At 42.8% G+C, this 24,864-nt stretch overlaps 1 protein-coding gene across 1 annotated transcript in view; it reads right to left on the bottom strand.

The window, feature by feature from the left end:
- LOC121276795 (ATP-dependent Clp protease ATP-binding subunit clpX-like, mitochondrial) overlaps positions 1-24,864 on the bottom strand; it is a 78,419-nt gene that overhangs the window by 3,311 nt on the left and 50,244 nt on the right. The window contains exons 9-11 of the mRNA XM_041185341.1: positions 23,289-23,453; positions 14,103-14,399; positions 4,074-4,166 (exon numbers count right to left, since the gene is read on the bottom strand). Coding sequence (XP_041041275.1) covers positions 4,074-4,166; positions 14,103-14,399; positions 23,289-23,453 — 555 coding nt within the window. The remainder of the gene's footprint in view (positions 1-4,073; positions 4,167-14,102; positions 14,400-23,288; positions 23,454-24,864) is intronic.

Genomic DNA, 24,864 nt, shown 5'->3' with positions numbered 1-24,864 from the left:
GTCTGGATGAAGATGAGATTCACTGGCTTTGGCCCCATCTCAGGCTTCCTTTGAGTGCAGGGTGTAATAGACTGCACCAATGTGGCTTTACAGGCTCCATGGCAGCAGCCCCTAATGTTTATAACCACAAAGGTTACCATTCCATCAATGTACAACTCGTGCGTGATCACCAGAAGCACATACTACATATTTGTGCATGGTACCCTGGGAGTTGCCATGACTCCTAAATCGCGAGTCACTCCCAGGTGCCTGAGATTTCTGAGGGGCCATTACATCTGTAGGGATGGCTGCCTGGGGTTAAGGGGTACCCACTGAAATGCTGGCTGATGACACTGGTGCGTTGCCCTCAGACATTCCGAGGAGAGGTACAATGCTGCTCACAGCTCCACATGCTCCCTTATAGAGCAGACCATAGGGCTTCTGAAGATGCATTTCAGATGCTTGGACCACTCAACCGGCTCACTACAATACACTCCCAACAGGGTTTCCTGCATCATTGCAGTGTGTTGCACCCTTTACAATTTGGCAATGCAAAGAGGTGAATCCTTGTCAGAGGATGAACTGGAGGAAGATGAAGAGCTCAGAGGATGAAGATCCAGAGGCCCAGGAACCACAGGAGACTGCTGAGGGTCAGTATGAGCATGATCACGCCATTAAGGAAGGAAGATGTGGGAGTCATGCATGTGATATTTTAATTACTGACAGGTTCCTGGAAGAGTAAAGTTAAGTGAGGGCATATGGCCACATCTCTCCTACCCCTTAATGCCATTTAATTTCATCTCAGTGATGTCCACCCACTTGCAGCGAAACCAAGTTCCACATTCACACTTGTGCATTCTGGCCTCATGAATCGCCAGACCATGATCCCGCTTTGGTCCGCTGTGCCCTGTGAGTGAGAGTCCACTGAGGAACAAGAGCGATGCGAGGGAATACTTGAAGCTTTTGCCACTATCTAGTGATGTAAACACTGCTGTGACTGAGATGTGGACTTGCCCAGGGATCTCCTTCTATGCATTTTGTGTCTTCTGCCACTACCACTGAGGAAACACAAATGCCACTAGAATATCAAAGCTGATGAGCTGCTCTCACTCAATGGTGTTCCTTGACAAAGAAGGGTTAGAAACGCTTACATCACACACTTCAAATAAAGATTTAAACATATCTCCCTGACATCACACAAGGTTGCAGAGGCTAGTTCAACTGAGGTTGACATCACGTGAATGTTAATCTCACAGTGGGACGCTATCACTGAGTGGGAAAATAGCTAAACCTTGACAATGGCTGCAGGGCTAGGGGTTGCTTGGGGAAGGGGAAGAAGTGGCTTCAGGCAAGGGAAGGGGCTGCAGGATGAGAGCTGTACTGGGGAAGGAGGGTATCCCAGGGTGTGTGAGAGGGCACATGTTGATCTGTGCAAGTGACCTCAAGATGATGAGGGCTGAGGAGGCAGTCTCCGTGGAGATGAGGCAAGATGGACATGTGAGGGTATGTGCATGAGAATGAGTGATGATGTCCCTTGAGCTGGCAGTGAGTGAGATGCTAGTGAATGTGTGAGGGGCTTGAGTGTGTGAGTTCATAGTGATGAGATGGTTGCCATTCCCTGGCTGCATGGATGAGATCATTCATCCTCTATCTGCACTGGATGCCCAACCTCTTCTGTGCAGCATTGGCATTGATCATCACTGCCACTGTCTCCCAAGCCTGGTTGGTCACACTGCTGCCTATCCTGGGGCCAGAGCAGGGGTGAAGGACATTGCAGTGGGTCTCCACGGTGTCCAAAATGCATTCCAGTGATGCATCACTAAACTTAGGGGCTGCAGTCTTTTTGCCTTTCGTGGACATCTTCCCTGCAATAGTCATGGGCTGGAAGCATTGAGATGTATGCGCGTGGTTGGACTTTAAATATGGCGCTGGCTACTGAGAGCCCACCCTCCATCTAAATGGCATGTTTTACTGGGGTGCATAATTAATGCAGTGGGCTTGGGATGAAAATCTGCTATTGCAGCAGGCGGGTAAAACGAAGATTTACCCACCCGCTAACGCACTTAGTGCAAATCTGGGACAATTCCGCCCAGCGTGTTTAATGTAGTGTAAGTGGACTTTACGAGGCTTTTGACAAGGCCCCACATGGCAGACTGGTCAGAAAAGTAAGAGCCCATGGAATCCAAGGGCAAGTGGGAAGTTGAATCCAAAATTTTCTCAGTGGCAGGAGGTAAAGGATGATAGATGTTTTGTGACTGGAAGGCTGTTGCAAGTGGGGTTCAGTCGGGCTCATGACTAGGTGCCTTGCTTTTCATTGTGACTGTGCCAGCTGCAAAAAAGCTATCCAGTAAATCCCACTTTCCAGCTCTTGATCCGTACCACTGTAATTTGTGGCACTTCAAGTGCCTTTCCATGTATTTTTAAATACAATGAGGATTTCTGCCTCCACCAGTCTTTCAGGCAGTGAGTTCCAGACCCCCACTATCCTGTGGATGAAAAATCTCTCATCATTGCTCCTCTAATCCTTCTGCCAATGACTTTAAATCTGTGGTCACTGTTTTTGACCTCCTTGTTAAGGGAACTAGGTGCTTCTTTGATTTAGACTTAAACATAGAGGGCATGTTTCAGAAGTTTGCAGATGACACGAAAAATGGTTGTATGGTTGATAGTGAGGAAGAAAGCTGTAGACTACAGGAAAAATCAATGGGCTGGTCAGGTGAGCAGAAAAATGACAAATGGAATTCAATCTGGAGACTTGTGAGGTAATACATTTGTGGAGGGCGAACAAGGGAAGGGCATACATAATGAATGTTAGAATACTGCGTGACCTTGGCATCCACAGATGTCTGGAGGTGGTAAAACAGGTAGATAAGATGATTAAGAAGGTAAGCAGAATACTTGCCTATATTAGTCGAGGCAGAAAACATAAGAGCAGGGGGGTTATGCTACAAATGTATAAAACACTAGTTAGGCCACAGCTAGCATATTATGCGCAGTGCTGGTTATGTTACAGGAAGGATGCAATCGCATTAAAGAGGGTACAGAACAGCTTTACGAGGATGCTGCAGGAAGGAGAATTTTAGCTATGAGGAAAGATTAGATAGGTTGGGGTATTTTTCTTTGGAAGGCAGAGGTGGGGTGGGGGAGGGGCGGTGGGGTGGGTGGTTTAATTGAGGTATATAAAATTATGAGGACCATAGATAGAATGGATAGGAAGCACCCTTAGCAAGGAGGCCCAAAACCAGTGACTGCAGATTTAAAGTAATGGACAGAAATATTAGAGGAAAGTTGATGAGAAATTTTTCATCTAGAGGGTGGTAGGGTCTGGACCTCACTGTCTGAAAGGGTGGTAGAGGCAGAAATCCTCATTGTATTTAAAAATGCTTGCATATGTGCTTGAAGTACCATAAACTACAGCATTATGGCTCAAGAGCAGGAAAGTAAGAATGACTGGATAGCTACTTGCAGCCGGTGCAGACAGGATGAACTGAATGGGCTTCTTCTGTGCTGTCATTTTTTAATGCTTCTATCGTAAGGTGTTTACCGAGTATTCTGCTCAAAATTTCAATCAGCCTACAACACTGCAACAACAACAACTTGTATTGATATAGCGCCTTTAATGTTATAAAATATTCAGCATAATAAAACATTCATCAGGAAGGACCTAACTTGTTATGACAGCTGCCTGGTTTGGTAGTGGAGGCAGAAACCTTCAACTCATTTAAAAGATACCTGGATCTGCACCTGAAGTGTTGTAGCCTGCAAGGCTATGGACAAGATACTGGAAGGTGGGATTAGAATGGGTAGCTAGTTTTGTATTTTTTTCTTTCTCAGCCGTGTTTCTGTGTTGTAACTTTTCTATGGTTCTATGGTTCTACCTATCCTTCTCAGCTGCGCCTTTGTTATAGTCCAGTGTGCTTTCTTACAATAAAACTCAGGAGAAACATTTTGGATTTCCTCTCTGCCTGATTATTCATGGATCTACAGCTACAATGACTGGTTTGGACCTTGGTCCTAAAATATTTTAAAATTTACTTCCAAAATGCGACTGCAATCCTTAATAGATGCAAGAAGCTTGGTAAAAATAAACTTACCATGATTGATCTCAGTCCTCTGGCCCCTGTCTTCCTTTCAATCGCTTTATATGCAATAGCATGCAGAGCTGCATCCGTAATGGAGAAATGACACTGAAATAAGAGGTCCAAGAAGACTCCTGAGAAATCTCATATCACTGCTCGATTGTCATTTAGGTTCAGAAATATTGTAAGGATTAGTTTACTTCAATTATTGTAGCTTTTTTTTTAGTTATCTATTTTAATTTTAAACAATATATTGAACTACATGCTTTTGGAAAAGACTTCTTAATCACTGAAATATACCTCAGAATAAAAGAATAACTACTCTCCATATCGGTATCAATGTCAAGAAGACACACCGAATCTATTGGGTCTCTATTGCTATTGAGAAACAGTTACATGGGCAGGAAAACTTAGCTTACTTTTCGCATAGGATTATAAACCCTGATAGGGTGGCTAACGATTTCTATTAAAAATAAGGACTATTAGTGCCAGAATTACAATGTTTTCAAATTAATGAAGATTAATGACAGCAAAGTCATTCTACAATCAACAAGACAATTTTAGGAACACACATCCATTGAGTAGATGCACTCATAACGGAGACTTCGCTAACAAATACTGATGCTCATAAAGCAAACCCTAGCATGTGAGACATATGCCAGAATTTGTGGCTTTTATCAAAATCTATTATTTAGATTTTCTTCTGCCATAAAGAAACTTAATACAATGAATCCAACTGTTGGTAAGGTTAGAGGGCCACCAACTGAATTAATGACTGCAGGCTGAGTATACTGTATATTGAATCTGCTGAATAACTATAGTATGAGATAATCTAGCTTTGATAATACCTTTTTAAAAAATTATCATTGAGCTAATTTGCACAACACTTCTGGGCTCACTAAGCACAACCCATTCCCTGCCAAAAGCATACTTTTCAATGTGTTTGAATATGTATCTCATGTGATGACAAATATACACTCATTTTGGATAGGAATATAACAATATAAAAGCATGTACATGGGATTTGTTCATATAGGCTGGTCTTCCAAATGTCAAGGACCACATTGTGGCAACTTCACCAATGTACATTCTGATAAGGTTTAGTCAGAGGAAAGGAGTGAATGTAGGAAAGGGAATTCAAAGGGACAGTAACTTAAACAGTAACTGTAATGTGTAGTGAAAGAAAGAACAAACTTGCATTTATATAGTGCCTGTCACAGCCAATGAAGTACTTTTGGTATTGTCAATTTATAATGTAGACAAACGTGGCAGCCAATTTGCATGCTGTGAGGTCCCACAGATAGCAATGAGAAAGCAATCTGATAATCTACATTAGCGGTGTTGGTTGTAGATAAATGTTGACTGTGACACTGGGAGAAATCCCTACTTTTTCTCTTTCATTTTGTTTTTCGGAAAGAACTAAATGTCCTAAAGCTTTCTTTAAAGATCTGTGCTTGTTCATATCAATAGGCACATCCTACTGTTTAGAGTTTAACAACTTAATTTCTGCTTTTACAATTTAATGTCAACATTGTTAAATAAAATCAAATGATCACAAGTGTTAATCACATCGTTCCCTCTTAACAAGCTGCTCCTAACTTCCTATTGTATTGAGAATATCACATACTTGATTAATTTAACATATTTGTTATTATTTGTTTTAGCACATATCATTAGAAAGTATAGAAAATCCCCCTCAAAGAAACGAATAGAACGTCTTGCTTTATAGGGCAAAATAGAACAACTTGCCCAACCGTAGGCATTGCACAGGCACTGTGTGCACCTATGCTTAAATTTGGTTACTCTCACTGGATAATGCAGAAGAATCAATGTTCATAGTTCACTGGCTCTCCACAAACCAGGAGTGCTAGGACTGCATTTCAAGGTCTGGCAGCCAATGAAGAGCAATGGACTACCCTTGTGCACCAAGTGCTTTATTGGTGTAGGGCAAGGGGAGGGGTGCAGGGGGTACCAATATCAGAGGATTAGGGGATGTAAAAGACAGAGATGATCAACTTTTCTTTTTTAAATTTTAAAAGCCCATTTCAGTGCTTATTCTAATCTCATCTCCCATAGATCAATCAATTTCCTCATAAGTGACATTCAGAGCATTAATTCACCAATTGTTTATTAATATTGATGATGTGTCTGGATATGTGTGTTTTTTTACCTAATTTACATGTTAACACTGAATAATTCATCTAATACAAGTCAGTGTATCAGATATTTTGATTTTGTCATTACATTCCTTTAGTAGCCATTGTTTTTTTTTGATTCCCACAGATAAATGAAATTTCCTTCCTAATTTTAATTTTATTTTAAATATTGAAAGGATGCATACTCTATTACAAAATGCCACACAGCAGCCTTAATTTCAATGAGTGACTTAAACGATTGCTATTTTTATTACCAATCTCAACAAAAAGGAAATAAATCAGTTTTGGATCACCAGGAATTCAATACTCCCTACTTGATTGCTAGTCATTCTTCTTTCTGCTGGTAAAGCAAACAGGCAGGGGGCAAGAGTGTGGATCTGCAGTGGCAATATTGCTTCTTTAATTGAGAGAAAAAAAAATTCCTCCCTCTTCTCCTCCAACTATGCAGAAATCTCAGCCAATAGAGGCAGTTGCCTATTTCTAGCCCTTAGTCAATGCTGCTCTGAATCAAACATTAGTAACAGCGCAAGAGCAGCTAGAAAGGTGACTCCATCTTCTTTTATTTCCCTTTCTGTGGGAAAGTGCCTGACACCAGGTTGATGCTTTTGCACAGTGATACACAAATGGGAAACTCAGTAGCACAGAAGATTGTAACCAAATTACAAGAGCTGGGACCAATTTTCTTGCAGGGTAATTTGCTAGTGCTGTTGGGGAGGGTTTTAGCTAACTTGGCAAGAGTGTGGGAACTAGGAGGTAATACTAAAGAGGGAAAGGTACAAAGTCAGCATTGGAGTTCTCTGAAGGAGTCGTATGTGCTGTGGATAAAGGGGAGGAACAGATAGGAAATAGTAGGATGTTAGATGGGTTCAGCATAAGAGGGAAAGTAATAAAGTCTAAATTAGGGTTACTGTGCATGTATGTGAACACGCAGAGTGTGGTAAGATCAATAAGTTGCAGACACAGATAGCCACATTGGAAAATGATGTTGTGGCAGAAACAGAAACCTGCCTCAAAGAAACGCTTTGGTATTAAATATTCCTGGATACCAAGTGTTCAGGATAGATAGGAAAGGAAGGGAAGGAGAAGGGGTGGCAGTATTGATTAAGGAGAACATTGCAGTGCTGGAGAGAGAGGATGCCCCAGAGGGGTCAAGGACAGAATCTACTTGGTTAGAGTTATGGAACAAAAATGGTGCAATTACATTGTTTGGTGTAGTCTATAGGCCACCAAACTAGTGGGAAAGTTGTAAAGGAATAAATTTGCCAGGAAATTACAGAGAAGTGCAATAACTAGAGGGTCGTTAGAATGGGGGACTTTAATTGTCCAAATATTGGCTGGGATAGTAGTAAAGGGCAAAGAGGGTCAAGATTTCCTAGAATGTGTTCAGGAGAATTTCCAACAGTTGTATGTTTCCAGTTCAACAAGAAAAGAGGTTTTGCTACACCTGGTTCTTGGTAATGAGGTGGGCCAAATGGGTCAAGTGTCAATAGGGGAACATTTTGGAGCATTGACTATTGTATCATAAGGTTTAGGGGTTGGCTATGGGAGAGGACAAAGAGCAATCCAAAGTAAGAATAATTAACTGGGGGAAAGCCAATGTCAATGGGGTAAGAATGGATCTGGCCTAGATAGATTGGAATCAAAAGATTAGCAGCAAAAACTGTAACTGGACAATGGGCTGCCTTTAAAGAAGAGATAATTCAAGGTAGATTCCCACCAAGTGCAAAAGTAAAACAAAAATATCCAGAGCTCCATGGATGATGGAGATAGAGATTAAGATGAAGAAGGAAAAGTGTGCTTAAGAGATGTCAGGTGGATAATACAATTGAGAAACAGGCCGAATATAGAAGGTTCAGAGGGGAATTGAGAAAGCAAAGAAAAGAAGCAAAAAGAGAGTATGAAAAGACACTAAGCTGACATAAAAGGAAATCCAAAAGTAGTATAGAGGCGTAAAAGGGTGGTAAGAGGAAAATGGGCTGATTGGGAACCAAAAAGGGGATTTATGCAAGGAAGCAGGGAGCATGGCTGAGGTATTAAATCGATATTTTGCTTTTGGCTTTACCAAGGAAAAAAGGCTGCCAACATCATGGTGAAAGAAGAGGTAGTTCATTCAGACAGTTGAAGGGTTTAAAATTGATCAGGAGGAGGTTTTGGATAGGCTGTCTGTACTTAGAGTGGATAAGACAGCAGGATCAGATGAGATACTGAAGGAAGTGTGGGTGGAAATTGTGGAGGTCTGGCCATAATTTTCCAATCTTCCTGAGACTCAGGGGTTGTGCCAGCGGACTTGAGAATTACAAATATTACACCTTTGTTCAAAAAGGGGTGTGAAAATAAGCCCAGCAACTGCAGGCCAGACAGTTTAATCTCTGTGATAGGGAGGTTTCTAGAACTGATGGGCTGGATATTATAGGGCAGCGTGGCCCCTTAAAAAGTCAGGGGAGGACGTCTGCCACAGTACTGCTGGCTGCCCTTAAACATTGGGAGCAATGTTACTTAAAATATGAACATGTGAATTAGGAGCAGGAGTAAGCCATTCGACCCCTCGAGCCTGCTCTGCCATTCAATAAGATCATGGCTGATCTGAATGTAAATCTCAACCCCACATCCCTGCCTATCCCCAATAACCTTTCACCCCCTTGTTAATCAAGAAATTATCTAACTCTGCCTTAAAAATATTCAAAGACTCTGCTTTCACTGCCTTTTGAGGAAGACAGTTCCAAAGACTCACATCCCTTTGAGAGAAAAAAAAATTCTCCTCATCTCTGTCTTAAATGAGTGACCTCTTATTTTTAAACAGTGACCTCTAGTTCTAGATTCTCCCACAAGAGGGAACATCTTCTGCACATCCACGCTGTCAAGACCCCTCAGGATCTTAAAAGCTTCAAGTAAGTCGCCTCTTACTCATCTAAGCTCCAGCAAATATAAGCCTAACCCATCCAGCCTTTCCTCAAATTCAGCCCGCCCATTCCTGGTGTTAGTCTAGTAAACCTTCTCTGAACTGCTTCTACCGCATTTACATCTTTCTTTAAATAAGGAGACCAGTACTGTACATGGTACTCTAGATGTACAACTGAAGCACAACCTCCCTACTTTTGTAATGAATTCCCCTCATAATAAATGATAATATTCTATTAGATTTCCTAACTACCTGCACAAGAACCTTTTGTGATTCATGCACTAGGACACCCAGATCCCTCTGAAACTCCGAGCTTTGCAATCTCTCACCATTTAGATAATAAGCTTCTTTTTTATTCTTCCTGCCAAAATGAACGATTTCACATTTGCCCACATTATACTCCATTTACTAGATCTTTGCCCACTCACTTAACCTATCTATGTCACTTTGTAGCCTCCTTACATCCTTTCCACAATTTACTTCCCTACCTATCTTTGTGTTGTCAGCAAATTTAGCCGCCATTCCTTCAGTCCCTTCACCCAAATCATTTAAATAAACTATAAAAAGTTGAAGCCCCAGCACTGATCGCTGTGTCACACCACTCGTCACATTCGGTCAACCAGAAAAAGACCCATTTATGCCAACTCTCTGCTTCCTGATAGCTAGCCAATCTTCCATCCATGCCAATATGTAACCACTGCAGGTTCCTATCCAGCCTTGAGCAGATGTCCTGAACCCTGGCACTGGGCAGGCAACAAAGCCGTCTGGACTCTCGCTCTTTGCTACAGAGAACAGTGCCAAACCCTCTCACTATACTGTCCCCTACTACCACTACTTTCCTTTTTGCTCCCCCACTTGGATGCCTCCTGTACCATGGTGCCATGGTCAGTTTTCTCATCCACCCTGCAGACTCCGCTCTCATCCAAACAAGCTGAGAGAACCTCAAACCTATTGGACAATGGCAGAGGCTCACATTCCTGCACTCCTGTCCTCTGGATCCCCTTACTTGCCTCATTCACAGTCACACCCTCCTGTCCCTGGCCACTGACCAAATTAGAAGACCCTATCCTAAGTGGTGTGACTGCCTCCTGGTAAAAAGCATCCAGGTAACTTTCCCCTCCCTGATGTGTCACAGAGTCTGCAGCTCAGCCTCCAGCTCAATGACTCTGAGCCGAAGTTTCTCATGCTGCAAACGCTTACTGCAGATTTTTTATGTCCTGGATCACAATCTTATTCAGGAGCTCACACTTGCTGCAGCTTTGACACATCACCTGTCCTGCCATCCTTAATGTGTTTTAAATAATTAATTATAGTAATCACTTATTTATGTTGCTTTCTTATATCTTTTGTAAACTTTACCACCAATTTGTGTACTGTTGTAAACCTTAGGAATAGAATAGAATTTAACCACTTATTAGATACTCGCCAAACAGCTAGCTCCTTTCCCTCTCATAGAGCAAGAACCAATTTCTATGGGCTGAGAAAGATAGACAAAGGAAACAAACATGCCCGTTACCCCAATTCCCCTCACAATTTCCCCAACCTCCAAGTCTTCACTCAGTTAGTCAGCTGCACTCCATTTGTCAAGGCTGCCCTGAATTTAAAGTAAACTGAACTGGGGCTACAGTATCCAGATTCAACCAGTTAGCTAATTAACTACTCAGCTCCTACAGCTAAGAATGAGTTTACCCTGTCTAAACTGCAAGGAAGAAATAACTTAGCCTGCTTATACTGTACTTTCCAGTCACTGCTAATTACAGATTTTAAGAGCAAAATTCAGGAACAAAATTAACACTTAAAACTCCCCTCTCACCAAACTCCAAGTCTTCACTCAGTTAGGTCAGCTGCACTCCATTTGCCAAGGCTGCACTAAAAAACCCTGGGGAGAGCTTTTCCTATGGCGGGCAGACTGGGCGGGAGTGGGCGTGGAGCCAATCACCGCCCACAATCAGCTGCGCACTGCCATTTTACGTAGGCAGGCCAAACAAGGCCCGCCCAGCGTAATACGTGACCAGTAGTGTTCAGCAATACCTGTGCAGGGTAGGGGGGGGGGGGGGAGGAAGGAGAGCACGGAGCTGCCTCAGGGAGATTGAATGGGTCACAAAACTTTTCAATAAATAAAAATTTATTTAAACATGTCCCCTCATGTGACAGTGTCACATGAGCTAGGACATGTTTGTGAAGTTAAGAAAATTTATTTATTTATTTTATAAAAGCTTCAGGAAATCTCATCCCGCCCATGGATGAGGTTTCCTGAAAAACACTAAGGCTGTTTGGGCTCTTCGCCTGCCCTCCCAACCTTAAGGTGAGACAGGCAGCATTGTTATTAGGTTAAATTACTTTTTTAATGGCCTTAATAGACCACTGACAGTTTGGCGTGCCCGCCAAATGAAATATCGAAATGACGCACAATGACGTTGGGATACACGGCCAACATCATTGTGCGTCATTTTACCCATCGGCGTGTTAGGCCCGCACCCACATGCCAATGGCAATATTCTGCCCCCTGAATTTATATTGATTGGCTTAAGATGCGACATCCACCCCAATCTTGGGAGGAAGACCTGCCTTAGAGAACTGCTGGCCTATTGGATGGCCAACATCTCAGTAGTCACAGCCGCACTAGGTTCGAATGGTGGCCACAGCTGGGACTACAGGCAGTCCCAGAGAGAAGTGTGCTGCAATGGAACCGGGCTTCAAGGTGAGTCCAGGGTATTACCGGGGAAAGACTGGCAAACCCTGGTGAGGGGGGCGAGGGGTTGGGGGCTGGGTATGAGAGGCCAGCAGGGAGGGTAAAGGGGGGAGTATACCTTGGGAGATACTCCAATGAGTACAGGGGATCTACAAAGGAGGTTCCCCCAATCCCTACCCACTGCCGTGCCCCCCGCCCCTCAACCCCACCCCACCCCACCCCACTGCCTCATTTCCCCCAGCAGCCAGCATAGCTAAAGCTGCCAGGCTTCCCTCATGACTTGGGGTGCCCCCTTCCATGGATAAATTACTGGCAGGGATGGGATGAGGCCCTTAAGTGGCCATTACTTGACCACTTAAGGGCCTTAATAGGCCCAAGGTCAGACAGGCCGCCCAAAACTTCCACCGTCTCCTGTACAATTTGAGAGAGGTTGGCAGTGGATGGGTCAGTGGTGGGGTAGGCCATGCATGCATTTTACGAGCCCCGTGCCTTCAAACACACCTGTGGGGGAGTGTAAAATCCAGCCCAATAATTCGGGACAAAATTAATTAGGGTAAATGCAGGTTAATTAAGGAAAGCCAACAGGAATTTGCTAAGGGAAAACTATGTTTAACTAACTTTATTGAGTTTTGTGATGGGGCAAGAGAGGGTAGATGAGGATACTGTTGTTGATGTAGTGTACATGATCTTCCAAAAGGCATTTGATAAAGTGCTGCACAACGGTCTTTGTGAGCAATGTTAGAGATCATGGACTAAAAAGAACAGTAGCAACATAGATACAAAATTGGCTGAGTGACAGGAAATGAAGTGTGGTGGTGCATGTTTGTTTTTCGAACTGGAGGAAGATTTATAATGGAGTTCCCCAGGGATCAGTGCAAGGACCCCTGCTCTTCCTGATATATATAAATATATATTAATGGCCTAGACCTTGGTGAATAGACTAGAATTTCAAAATTTGCAGATGATATGAAACCTGGAAGCATTGTAAATCATAAGGTAGTGTAGAACTTCAAAAGGTCATAGACAGATTGATGGATTGGGCAGGCAAATGGCAGATGAAATTTAATGTAGAAAAGTGTGGAGTGATTAATTTTGGTAGGAAAAATGCAGACAGTATAAAATAAAGGGTGTTATTCTAAAGAGGTGGAGGAGCAAAGGAACTTGGGTATATATGTGCACATATTGTTGAAGATGGCAAGGCAGATTAAGAGAGCAGTTAATAAAGCACACAACACCCTGCGCATTATAAATAGGAGCATAGAGTACAAAATCAAGGAAGTTACTTAAGTCTATATAAAACACTGGTTCAGCCTCAGCTGGAGTATTGTGTCCAGTTCTGGGCACAAAATTTTAGGAAGGACGTGAAGGCATTAGACAGGATGCAGAAAGGATTCATTAGAATGGTTCCATTCAGTTACATAGAAAGATTGGGGAAGTTGGGACTATTCTTCTTTGAGAAGTTTGAGAGGAGATTTGATAGGGGTATTCAAAATCATGAGGGGCCTGGACAGAGTAGATAGGGAAAAACTGTTCCCACTGATGGAAGGATCGAGAACCAGAGGGCAGAGATTTAAGGTAATTGACAAAAGAAGCAATGGTGAAATGAGGGGTGGAACTTTATGGCTCTGTCGGAGTGGGGGGGGGGGGGGGGGGGGGGGTGGTTGGCGGTGGGTGGGTGGGTCGCTGGGCTGGAAAATATGATGATCCTTTCATAAGTCCATTGACTTTGGCAGGACTGGTGGTGAGAGGGGCTGTAAAATTCCATCTGAAGAAAAACTTTTTCACGCAGAAAGTGGTTAGGATCTGGAATACACTGCCTGAGGGTGTAGTGCAGGCGGGGTCAACTGAGGCTTTCAAAAGGGAAATGGATCATTATCTTAAAAAGAAAAATTTGCAGGATTTCATGTAAAAGGCAGGGCAGTGACATTCGGTGAATTGCTCCTTCAGAGGGTTAGCACAGACACAACAAGCTGAATACACTCCTTTTATGGTTTAACCTGGTCAAGAGCATTTAGGGATGATGGCCTAGCCAGCGACACTCACAACCCCACATAAATTTTAAAAGTTTCTATGATTCCGTATGTCCCATAATTCGGGGAAGACATATTTCTGCTTTAAATCAATGCCAACACTTCTTTTTTTGTGGCAGACTTCTATCTGGTGAGATGATGGTTTGCGCCATGGTGGTCAATTCTGTGTTCTTTTACTGCTAACTATACAGATAGAATTAGGCCATTGAATTTTTTTATCCTGTGCAGCTATATAGGCCCAGACTTCTGTTTTTATTTTCTGCATACCTTATCCATACCAAACAGCATCTTGTACTGAGTTAATATTGAATTTTGTGGCTCTGTCAAAATACGAACTAACATGTCCTCATTTAAACTATGTAGTGCGAGAACCACAGGAAATCTTCCTACAAATTCTGGAATCATTCCATATTCTATCAGGTCCCTAGCCTCCACACTACAAAGCAACTTGTCTTTCTCTTGGGACTCTTCATGTGTATTCACTCCAGAGGAATTAGCCAGGCCAGCTGCTGTTACCGCTCGACGACCAGTGCCCAGGCTCGACGTTACACCAAATCCTAAGTACTGAGCGAGGAAACATAGATTATTTTACTTTCCATTTGCTTTTCAGAGCTTTATTGCACAAATGAAATTCAAATAGTTTACAGTTTAAATTGTGAGAAAAGTATTAACAGTAATATTGTTGAAAAAAGAGACTTGTTGCCAAAACTTTTCATCTTGCACTCATCAGGACAAACCCAAGAATGCCAAATTTCCAATGATCACAACACTTTATCGTATAGGAGAAGGGGAATGCTGATTGGTTGGCAAGTCCACTCTGATTGGCTGACGCATTACCATGGAGAAAGCAATGGGGAACTATATGCTTCCCATGCTTTCAGGTAATTCAAAGAAGGCACAAGACTTGAACATATTTCTTTTGTTTGCAGCGAACGGGTCCCTCCATATGAATGTATGTTGCTTCTAGCAAATGTAAATGAGTCACTATCCGAGCTCAACCTTGTTCGTCTTGAGCCTTATTTGAATAACCAGCAAGCATGGGGAGCCTATAGTTCCATTGCTGTCTTCATGGTAATGACTCAGCCCATTCCAAACGGCCAGCCTGGCAGGTTTCCTTGCATGGGTTGGTGGCAGAATGGATGGGGAGTATTCCCTTCTTAAGGGGCCCCCTGGGCCCATTGGAGGGCCCCCATGGTTTTACCCCCACCCACCCAAAGGTTGCCCTCTCCCCATAGCCATCCAAAACCCCAGCCTTTCACCCGCCCCTTGCCGGGACATGACAGCTTTACACTCACAAGACTCCCAGGCGCATAACCAAATCCCGATCTAAGGCATACATCTGTCCTGAAGTGCTGGAGAGCACTTAAGGAATGGCCTGGTTGGCATTAGGATGGGTGGTTCTGGGAGTAATGGGAAGTAGGGGGTCACTTGGTCAGAGACTGGGATTTCCTGTTCCTGCGGGGTAGAAATCCACCTCCACCATATTAACAACCATTGGTCATTAAATGGCTGCAGGGCAGCCAATGTTCCCCTAGGCAGACTCCTGGGCAGGAATCCAGCACTTTGTATAGTTCAACCCAGTACCTTGAGTGACTGGTAATGGTGAGAGGGGGTTCTGATGGAGTTGTTGTGCTGGAAAGGGGTTTTGAAAGGTAGTATTGTGAGATGATCAGGGATGCAGGAGTAGCATGGGCTGGGTTGTGAAAGCTTATCAGTTGATTAAAGTGCTTGATGCATTTATACTTAGTAAATAAAAAAACACACTCAAACTAGAACCAACTAAATGGCAGTTTCCCCCTCAGTGCTGTGGAAAGTATGCTGTCAACCTTCCTCCATCTTAAGAATGACAAGAATGCCAAAATTTCCAGTAGTCATTTAATATTGGTTCTAATTCTTTGAAGTGTTTACTGTGTTTTTATTATCTTTCATAAGGCAGGAAAGATAAATCAAAGTGTAGCAAATGCTTAAAGGAGCTTAATATTGTTATATTGTTGTGTGTGCCTGCATGCCATTATAATGTAAAGGTGCTCAGGAGCGCAAGGGATAATGTGAGACTGGAGAATAGCACTGTCCATGCATAGAGTCACATGATAATAGACTAAGAAAGATCAGTCTGGAATGAACACTCTGGAACCAGCCTCCATGATGGCAATAGCACCATGCATGAGAGTAACCTGGGATCTGTAAATAGTTAAAGATTAACCAGAAGGAGTTCATGTTTAAATATACAAGTCTCAAGGTTTCATCATTGAGACATCAAAATAACCCTTATTACAACATGGTTGGCAGTGATGGGATATCGGTGCTATCAGCAGAGTACAACATAGTTGGCAGCGTTGGTTTCTTCCACAAGATATCACATCAGAGATAGTACCATAATCAGACATAGTGATCTGCAGTGATTTAAAAGGTGGCAGCTAAACGAATGAACCCAGAACAGCATCTCAAGGTATGAAAAACTATGAGCAACTGAAGCCTTACCAGAGAGATATGCATCTAAGAAGAAAACTTGAAGAAAAAGTTGAAGAAGCTTCAATACAGACTTTGAAGTGAGGAATCCACCAGAGTGAGCGTAGGTCCATTACAGAAAATTGCAAGAACCTGAGTGACACAGTTCATGACTTGGTGAGCAAAAATACAAAAAGAGTGGCTGTACTTACATTTTATAATAGGTGGCGGTCCCAAGGTCTCAGCATCCAGAGGGCAGCTGAAAGAGAGCTGCAAGTAAAAAACAAAGGTTTTTTTAAAAAAACCTGTAAAAATCAGCTGGTAGAGTCAAACGTTTAAGCAGATCCTGCAGAGTTTTAAAAAATAGAGGCCTGCAGATTTTAAGAACAAAGTGCTGTTGCTTTAAGTTAATAAAAAAAAAACCGGGCCCCAATCAGACCATGAGCCTGCAAAAACCTAAAGAAGAGGATCTGCAGAAAAAAAGGAGAGAATTGCAGAGAAAAGCAATACTCCTACCTTGAAAGTTTAGAAGTTCAGAAACAAAAGTAGTCACAATCACTGGAGAGCCTGCCAAAACCCAAAAAGCATGGGAAACTCACAGCACAGAAAGCCCACATCTTCAGACAGCCCAAGTGAAAAAAAGGAGTAACAAAATTTAAAGCGATAGCTACAAGAAAAAAAATGGCCATGAGCAGCAATTTAGAAGAAGCAGATGCATTTTTGCTATGGAAAGGGCTAAAACAGACACAAGAGTGGGGGTCTTGGAGAGGACAGTTTTTAGTTTACAGAAGAACTACAAGATTAAGGAATCAGAAGAAGTACAAGTTGATCGTCTTTGATTCATTTGCTGTTGAAGTACTCCACAGCCAATGTATAGATCAATACTTGGCAACATTTGGTGAGATATTACATGGCTTTGGCAGATATTTTAAACTCCAAGTTGTGGAGAGTGCAGGCCCTAGAAGAAGGTCAAACACACCCCCAATAAAATGCTGGGGGAGACAAGAGACCCCAGAGAGAGGGCAGCAAAAGACAGAGGGAGGGCAACAAAGGACACTAGAGAGACAGGGTGACAGAAAACCCCAGAGATAGGAAGACAAAAGACCCCATGGTGAAGGAGACAGATAGAAGTGCAGAGTGCACAGAAGGCTGTGAATGAAGGAAAGCTACCTGAGGTAACTCAAAATAAGCAAAACATGCAAAAAGTAAATGAAGCTGTACTACAGGAAAATGTTCACACCACAGCTAAACTGGAAGATTTGAAGTGCAAGATTCAAGTTGAATAATACCTTTGAAAATGCACAATAAATTGAAGTCTTCAATGAACCAAGCTGTTCAAGATCTGAACAAACAGATTTTAGAGACGACACTAAGGCATCAAGAGGAAATAACAACCCTCAATTCCAGTTGGTAAATCAAAGCAGGAGCTGGGGAAACTCAACCAGATGTACAGCCAGGCAAAACAGCAGGCAGAAAAGGTACCCCTGAAAGACTCCTTGAAGAATCAATATGTAGCCATGGGGAGAAATGAGGAGCTTCAGAGGATGTTGCATATTGCTTCAGAAAAAGCTGTATTGGAACTATCAGTAGCCAACGAAATGATGCACTGAAGCTCAGAGTGAGTTGGCAAGAGGTCAACAAGAAAATAAACAGTTGAAAGAACAGTTGATCATCCTTCAAGATCAAATGCAAAAGGAATGTGCAACCATTCAGCAGCATGAAAAAATGAAGACTGTCTTGAACAGTAGAATGGAAGCATGGCAGAAGAAACTCAAATAGATTCTATTGCATCACAGGAAAGCTCAAGATGAAACAAGCAAGCTTTGCAAAGTAAAGGAAAACCTATTTAAAGACCTTTACATGTTACAAGAACCCTTCAGAACTAAGTTTATTCTTCTGGAAAATTATGAAGAGAGGCAAAATGAATGTAACATCACTCTAAACAAACTGAAGAACCAGTTGGCAGAGAAGACTCAACAGTGTTCAACATTCCAGGAGTAAGCCGAAAGCTACAAGAAACAGACTAAAGAGCTGAAGAAGCAGTTGAATGAAAAAGCGGAGGCATGGAGAGGAAAAACCATAGAACTTTCCAAGCTGCAAGCAGATACCGAAGCCATGAGTAGCACAATTACAGAATGGAAACAAATTAATACTTCACCGGAGACAGACTGGCTAACAGTGAAACCAAAATGAAGGGCAAGGACAAAGTTCTGTTGCAGACAGAAAAAGAAAAGGCAGAAAGGAGGTCGGAAAATGTAAATTTGACACTGAAGCACAAGGCACTAGAAGAAGAAAAAGCTGAGCTGAATTAAAAGATTCATAATCTTGCAAAATGATTTGAAAATAAAACAAGAAACAAGGGTTTGGCTGAAATTGCGAAACAAATGGAAATAAAGATTCCATTTGTGAAATGTCAAGGTCCAGCAAGAACATGGCAGGCACCACAGGAAAAGAAAATTGGAGTCACTATCAGAACTATTGAGCCTCCAGACAGTCTGAATTTATAAAGCCAGAGACTTGGGATGGGGGAGCAGGGATAGCAAGTAACGATTATATCACAAATAGTTATATTAGGTTGGAAAGGAAAATTTTCTTTGGAGAAGAACAGACGGTGTTGTATGATGTTGTATGTGCCTGCATGCCATTGTATTGTAAAGGTGCTCGGGGCAGAGCAAGGATTAATGTGGAACTGAAGAATAGCATGGCCCACGCTATGATGTATAGAGTCACATGGTAATAGACTGAGAGAGAACAGTCTAGAAAGAATGCTCTGGAACCAGCCTGCACGGAGGTAACAGCACCATGCATGACAGTAACCTGGGATTTGTAAATAATTAAAGGTTAACAATTAAGGGTTCATATTTAACTATACAAGTCTCAATACCTCATCATGGAGACATCAAAAGAACTCATATTACAACAAATACCAGTTCCTGCAACAACGTCTGGAAATTGGACTATGGTGAGTTCCCAAGTCAGGAATCAGGAGGAATGTACAGCATTGTCAGGTCAGGAGACAGGCCTAATATACAGCAAAGAGTATCATGCACCGGAATGAACCAACAGCCAGTTTCTGACTCAGTGCTGGGAAACCAGCGGGAAGGTAGCAGTAAGTTGGATGAAAAGTCAAATGTTTAGAAGAAACAAAAATAAAAATACCTGGAAAAACTCAGCAGGTCTGGCAGCATCTGCGGAGAGGAGCACAGTTAATGTTTCGAATCTGTATGACTCTTCAACAGAACTAAGTAAAAATAGAAAAGAGGTGAAATATAAGCTGGTTTAAGGTGGGGAGGTGGGGGGAGCAGTGGGACAGGTAGAGCTGGATAGAGGGCCAGTGATAGGTGAAGATAGCCAAAAGATGTCATAGACAAAAGGACAAAGAGGTGTTGAAGGTGGTGATATTATCTAAGGAATGTGCTAATTAAGGGTAGAAAGCAGGACAAGGAAGGTATAGAGAGCCCTAGTGGGGGTTGAGTGGGGTGAAGGAAAGGGATCGAAATTGGCTAAAAGGTAGAGATAAAACAATGAATGGAAATACATTTAAAAATAATGGAAATAGGAGAGAAAAGAAAAATATATATAAATTATTGGAAAAAAAGGGCGGGGGGGGAATCGGAAAGGGGGTGGGGATGGAGGAGAGAGTTCATGATCTAAAATTGTTGAACTCAATATTCAGTCCGGAAGGCTGTAAAGTGCCTAGTCAGAAGATGAGGTGCTGTTCCTCCAGTTTGCGTTGAGCTTCACTGGAACATTGCAGCAAGCCAAGGACGGACATGTGGGCATGAGAGCAGGGTGGAGTGTTGAAATGGCAAGCGACAGGGAGGTCTGGGTCATGCTTGCAGACAGACCGAAGGTGTTCTGCAAAGCGGTCACCCAGTCTGCGCTTGGTTTCTCCAATGTAGAGGAAACCATAATGGGAGCAACGAATGCAGTAGACTAAACTGAGGGAAGTGCAAGTGAAATGCTGCTTCACTTGAAAGGACAGTGAGGACAATCGTGTCAGCCTGTTCCTGCCCCACGGAACTCATTTCTTGCTATCTTGACTCCATTCTCTCTCCCCTTGTCCAGTCCCTTCCCACCTACATCCGAGATTCCTCTGACAGCCTACTTCATATCAATAATTTCCAGTTCCCTGGCCCCAACTGCCTCCTTTTCACCATGGATGTCCAATCCCTCTACACCTCCATCCGCCACCAGGATGGTCTGATGGCTCTCTGCTTCTTCCTCGATCAGAGGCCCAAACAATCCCCAACCACTACTATTCTCCGCTGTCTGGCTGAACAATTTCTTCTTAAACTCCTCTCACTTCCTCTAAATAAAAAGTGTGGCTATGGGTACCCGCATGGGCCCCAGTTATGCCTGTCTCTTTATGGGGTATGTGGAACATTCCTTGTTCCAGTCCTACTCTGGCCCCCTCCCACAACTCTTTCTCTGGTACATCAATGATTACTTCGGTGCTGCTTCATGCTCTCATCTGGACCTGGAAAAATTTATTAATTTTGCTTCCAATTTCCACCCCTCCATCATTTTCACATGATCCATCTCTGACACTTTCCCTCTCTTCCTTGACCTCTCTGTCTCAATTTCTGGTGATAGACTGTCCAACAATATTCATTACAAGCCAACCAACTCCCACAGCTACCTCGACTACAGCTCCTCACACCCCGCTTCCTGTAAGGACTACATCCCATTCTCTCAGTTCTTTCACCTTCGTCGCATCTGTTCTGATGATGTCACTTTCAAAAACAGTTCCTCTGACATGTCTTCCTTCTTCCTTAACCGAGGTTTTCCACCCACGGTGATTGACAGGGCCCTCAACTGTGTCCGCCCCATCTCCCGCGCATCCGCCCTCACACCTTCCTCTCCCTCCCAGAACCATAATAGGTTCCCCCTTGTCCTCACTTATCACCCCACCAGCCTCCGCATTCAAAGGACCATCCTCCGCCATTTCCGCCATCTCCAGCATGATGCCACCACCAAACACATCTTCCCTTCACTCCCCCTGGTGGCATTCTGCAGGGATTGTTCCCTCTGTGACACCCTGGTCCACTCCTCCATCACCCCCTACACCTCAACCCCCTCTCACGGCACCTTCCCACGCAACCGCAGAAGGTGCAACACCTGCCCCTTTACTTCCCCTCTTCTCACCGTCCAAGGGTCCAAACATTCCTTTCAAGTGAAACAGCATTTCATTTGCACTTCCCTCAATTTAGTCAACTGCATTCGTTGCTCCCAATACGGTTTCCTTTACATTGGAGAGACTAAATGCAGACTGGGTGACCGCTTTGCAGAACACCTTCGGTCTGTCCGCAAGCTTGACCCAGACCTCCCTGTCGCTTGCCATTTCAACACTCCACCCTGCTCTCATTCCCACATGTCGGTCCTTGGCCTGCTGCATTGTTCCAGTGAAGCTCAACCCAAACTGGAGGAACAGCACCTCATCTTTTGACTAGGCACTTTACAGCCTTCCAGACTGAATAATGAGTTCAACAATTTTAGATCATGTACTCTCTCCTCCATCCCCACCACCTTTCCAAACCCGCTCTTTTTTTTTCAATAATTTATATAGATTTTTCTTTTCCCACCTATTTCCATTATTTTTAAATGTATTTCCATACACAGTTTTATCTCTACCTTTTAGACCATTTCGATCCCTTGCCTTCACCCCATCCCAATCCCTCTAGGGCTCTCTGTACCTTGCTTGTCCTGCTTCCTACTCTCAATTAGCACATTCCTTAGATAATATCACCACCTTCAACACCTCTTCGTCCTTATGTCTATGACATATTTTGGCTATCTCCACCTATCACTAGCCCTCTATCCAGCTCTACCTGTCCCACCCACCCACAACACCCACCCCCCCCCCCCACCCCAACCAGCTCATATTTCACCTCTTTTCTATTTTTACTTAGTTCTGTTGAAGAGTCATACGGACTCGAAACGTTAACTGCGTTCCTCTCCGCAGATGCTGCCAGACCTGCTGAGTTTTTCCAGGTATTTTTATTTTTGTTTTGGATTTCCAGCATCTACAGTTTTTTGCTTTTATCCAAATGTTTAGAAGCTTTGGTTGGGTTAAGGGTGGTTTGCAGAATTATGGCAGCATGTCTGGTCAGGCAAGCAGCAAAATTTGGAAGCTTTAGTCTTGCAGTGCCACTCAGAGCTGAGAGACACAAGTTCGAAGAGTGGAAGAACTGTGAGGGGATCAGTTTTATAGCAGGTAAGTTTAAGAAGCCATGGTAAAGGAAACAAGGGTTCCAGTCTTTGAAAACTGGACTGACATCCAATGAAATACTTGTGTCTGATGGAGACAGAGTGTTGACACTCTATGGAATCTATAATCTTCTGTGGCTAATATGATGGCACATAAAATAAAAAGGGGGTCTTCATTATGGAAACAACCCAGAGCACCTTCTGCTGAATGTAAAGGCAATGGAAGAAATAGGTTATCCCATGGACCACATGGAAGATAAAAGGAAGAAGATGTTGAAGAAACCTTATATGAGAGAAAAGTGGGCAAGGACACCAGATAACTCATCTTTTTCTCATAGAAATTTGATGGCATTCTGACCAGACATACTTGGTGATCATATGCGGGGTCCCAACGAAGACTCAGGGTGTGAAGATTCCAAGGTCTGGAGCCCACCCACTTACAGTGAGTTAAGTGCCGAGATCCACCATCTCCTTTGACACAATGCAGGTGCTTGGCCCAGTTTCCAGCCAATCAAGCAAATTCCCCATGAAATTATAGGTGAGTTCACAAGAATGGCTGTCGATTTTACTGTCCCAGATGTTTAACATAATTTTGATATGAAAAAGTCAAAGATTGGTTAAAGATTGATGAATGATGAAAAATTCTACTGTGGACCTTAAAGCAGTGAAATAATCAGTTTCAGACATCATAAAGGCCATGAGAATTACTCTGGCAGAACCACCATTCAGAACAGTCTAACAAATTACCACAAGTGTTGGAAAGAATGTTTTGCATTTACAGAATTAAGAACAGACCTTTTCATTTTTCCTCCTGCTGATTACTCTGTCCAGTCCATTAAAAGCTCCTGAACCTACAAAGAGAATGTTGGTGGTGTCCACCGGAATAGTATCTATACGATATCTTCTCGAGCTCCGTTCTGGGACATTTACTATTGTTCCCTCCATGATTTTCAACAAACCCTGAAAGACATTAAGTACTATTGTCATGTTCCCCACAGTTGTTCCTTAAAATTTAAGACCTCTGTTTCCGAATTACCAGTGATACATCACAGCCTACACTTAAACTGAAGAGTTGTTAAGATACCTTGTAAGGCCAAATGACAGAATGAAATAAAATTTGAGCAGTCCTTACCTTGGTAACTTTCCTGAGATCAGAAGATTTCATCCTTACCCAGTCCCAGGTTTGGTGCAAAATGAAGCAGCATTGATTCTGCTATTTCAGTACACCATTCTGGCTTTCATATGATAAAAAAAAAGATTTGCAACAATGGAATCTGAACTGAGAGATTATAACTATCATGAAAGACTGAACTGCCTGGGGCACTTTTCTCCAGCAAAGAGAAAGCTGAGACATGACTTAAGAGAGCTCTTTAAAAATATGAAGGTGCTTGATAGGTTGACATAGAGAAGATATGACCACTTGTGAGTTATCCAAAAATAGGGGTTGTATATCTGAGATAATCATTAATTAATCCAACTGGGAATTCAGAAGAAATTTATTTAACAGAGGTGGATTAGAATGTGAAACTTGCTACCATAAAGAGTAGTTGAGGTGAGTAGCATAAGTGTATTTAAAGGGAATCTATGTAAGCACATGAGGGAGAAAGAAACAGAAGGATATACTGATAAGATTAGATCAAGTAGGGCGGGGTGAGGCTTAGATGGAGCATAAACAACGATATAGAGCAGTAGGCCAAATAGCCTATGTAATTTCCATCAGGTTGCTCTGCTGTTGTCCTTACTGTAGGATGGCCCTTCACTTCAAAGGAGCATATTCCTTTGTAGGACCTATTCTAGCAGCACTTCCAAGTAGCTATTCTAGTGTTTGCACTTGCTGCAGCCATCTTTTCCCCCTCTTTAGGAGCAGGACAGCTTTAAGAGTGACCAGAGCTCCTTCATGAACTGCTGCTGTCGGGTAAGTTGCCCCTTAACCCCAGGCTACTTACCCTGTGGACTGGGTATGGTGACAATTTATTTCAATGAAGTTGACAGCGTATTACAGCACCAGGTCAGGTCACAGCACAATAGACATGTGCAGCAGCCAAGGAGGAGTGGTCCCAGTGTCTCTGCACCAAGACAATATTATCACTTATCATGTGTAAACTAGCAGGCTTTGTTTCCCAAACCTTTAGTGATCCACATTATCCACCATCCAGTGCACAAACTGTCAGTTCCAGGTAATATTCTACTTAGTTTTCAATGAGATATTACTCTAGTTACAGAAATCTACCAGAAAATCACTTAAAATGTTCCTGGGTCTGTACCAGGAATACTTGATCATCTGGAATAACAGAAAATTCAGCAGGTCAATGTGTACACTAGTAAAGGAACTTCCCAGATTTCCCTGTATTTAAATGAACAAAGTGAAATC

The sequence above is a fragment of the Carcharodon carcharias genome, chromosome 4, assembly GCF_017639515.1.
Source record: "Carcharodon carcharias isolate sCarCar2 chromosome 4, sCarCar2.pri, whole genome shotgun sequence".
In the NCBI taxonomy this organism is placed as follows: Eukaryota; Metazoa; Chordata; class Chondrichthyes; order Lamniformes; family Lamnidae; genus Carcharodon; species Carcharodon carcharias.
Note: the sequence above shows the minus strand (reverse complement) of the source record. Positions and strands in the feature narration are given on the sequence as shown.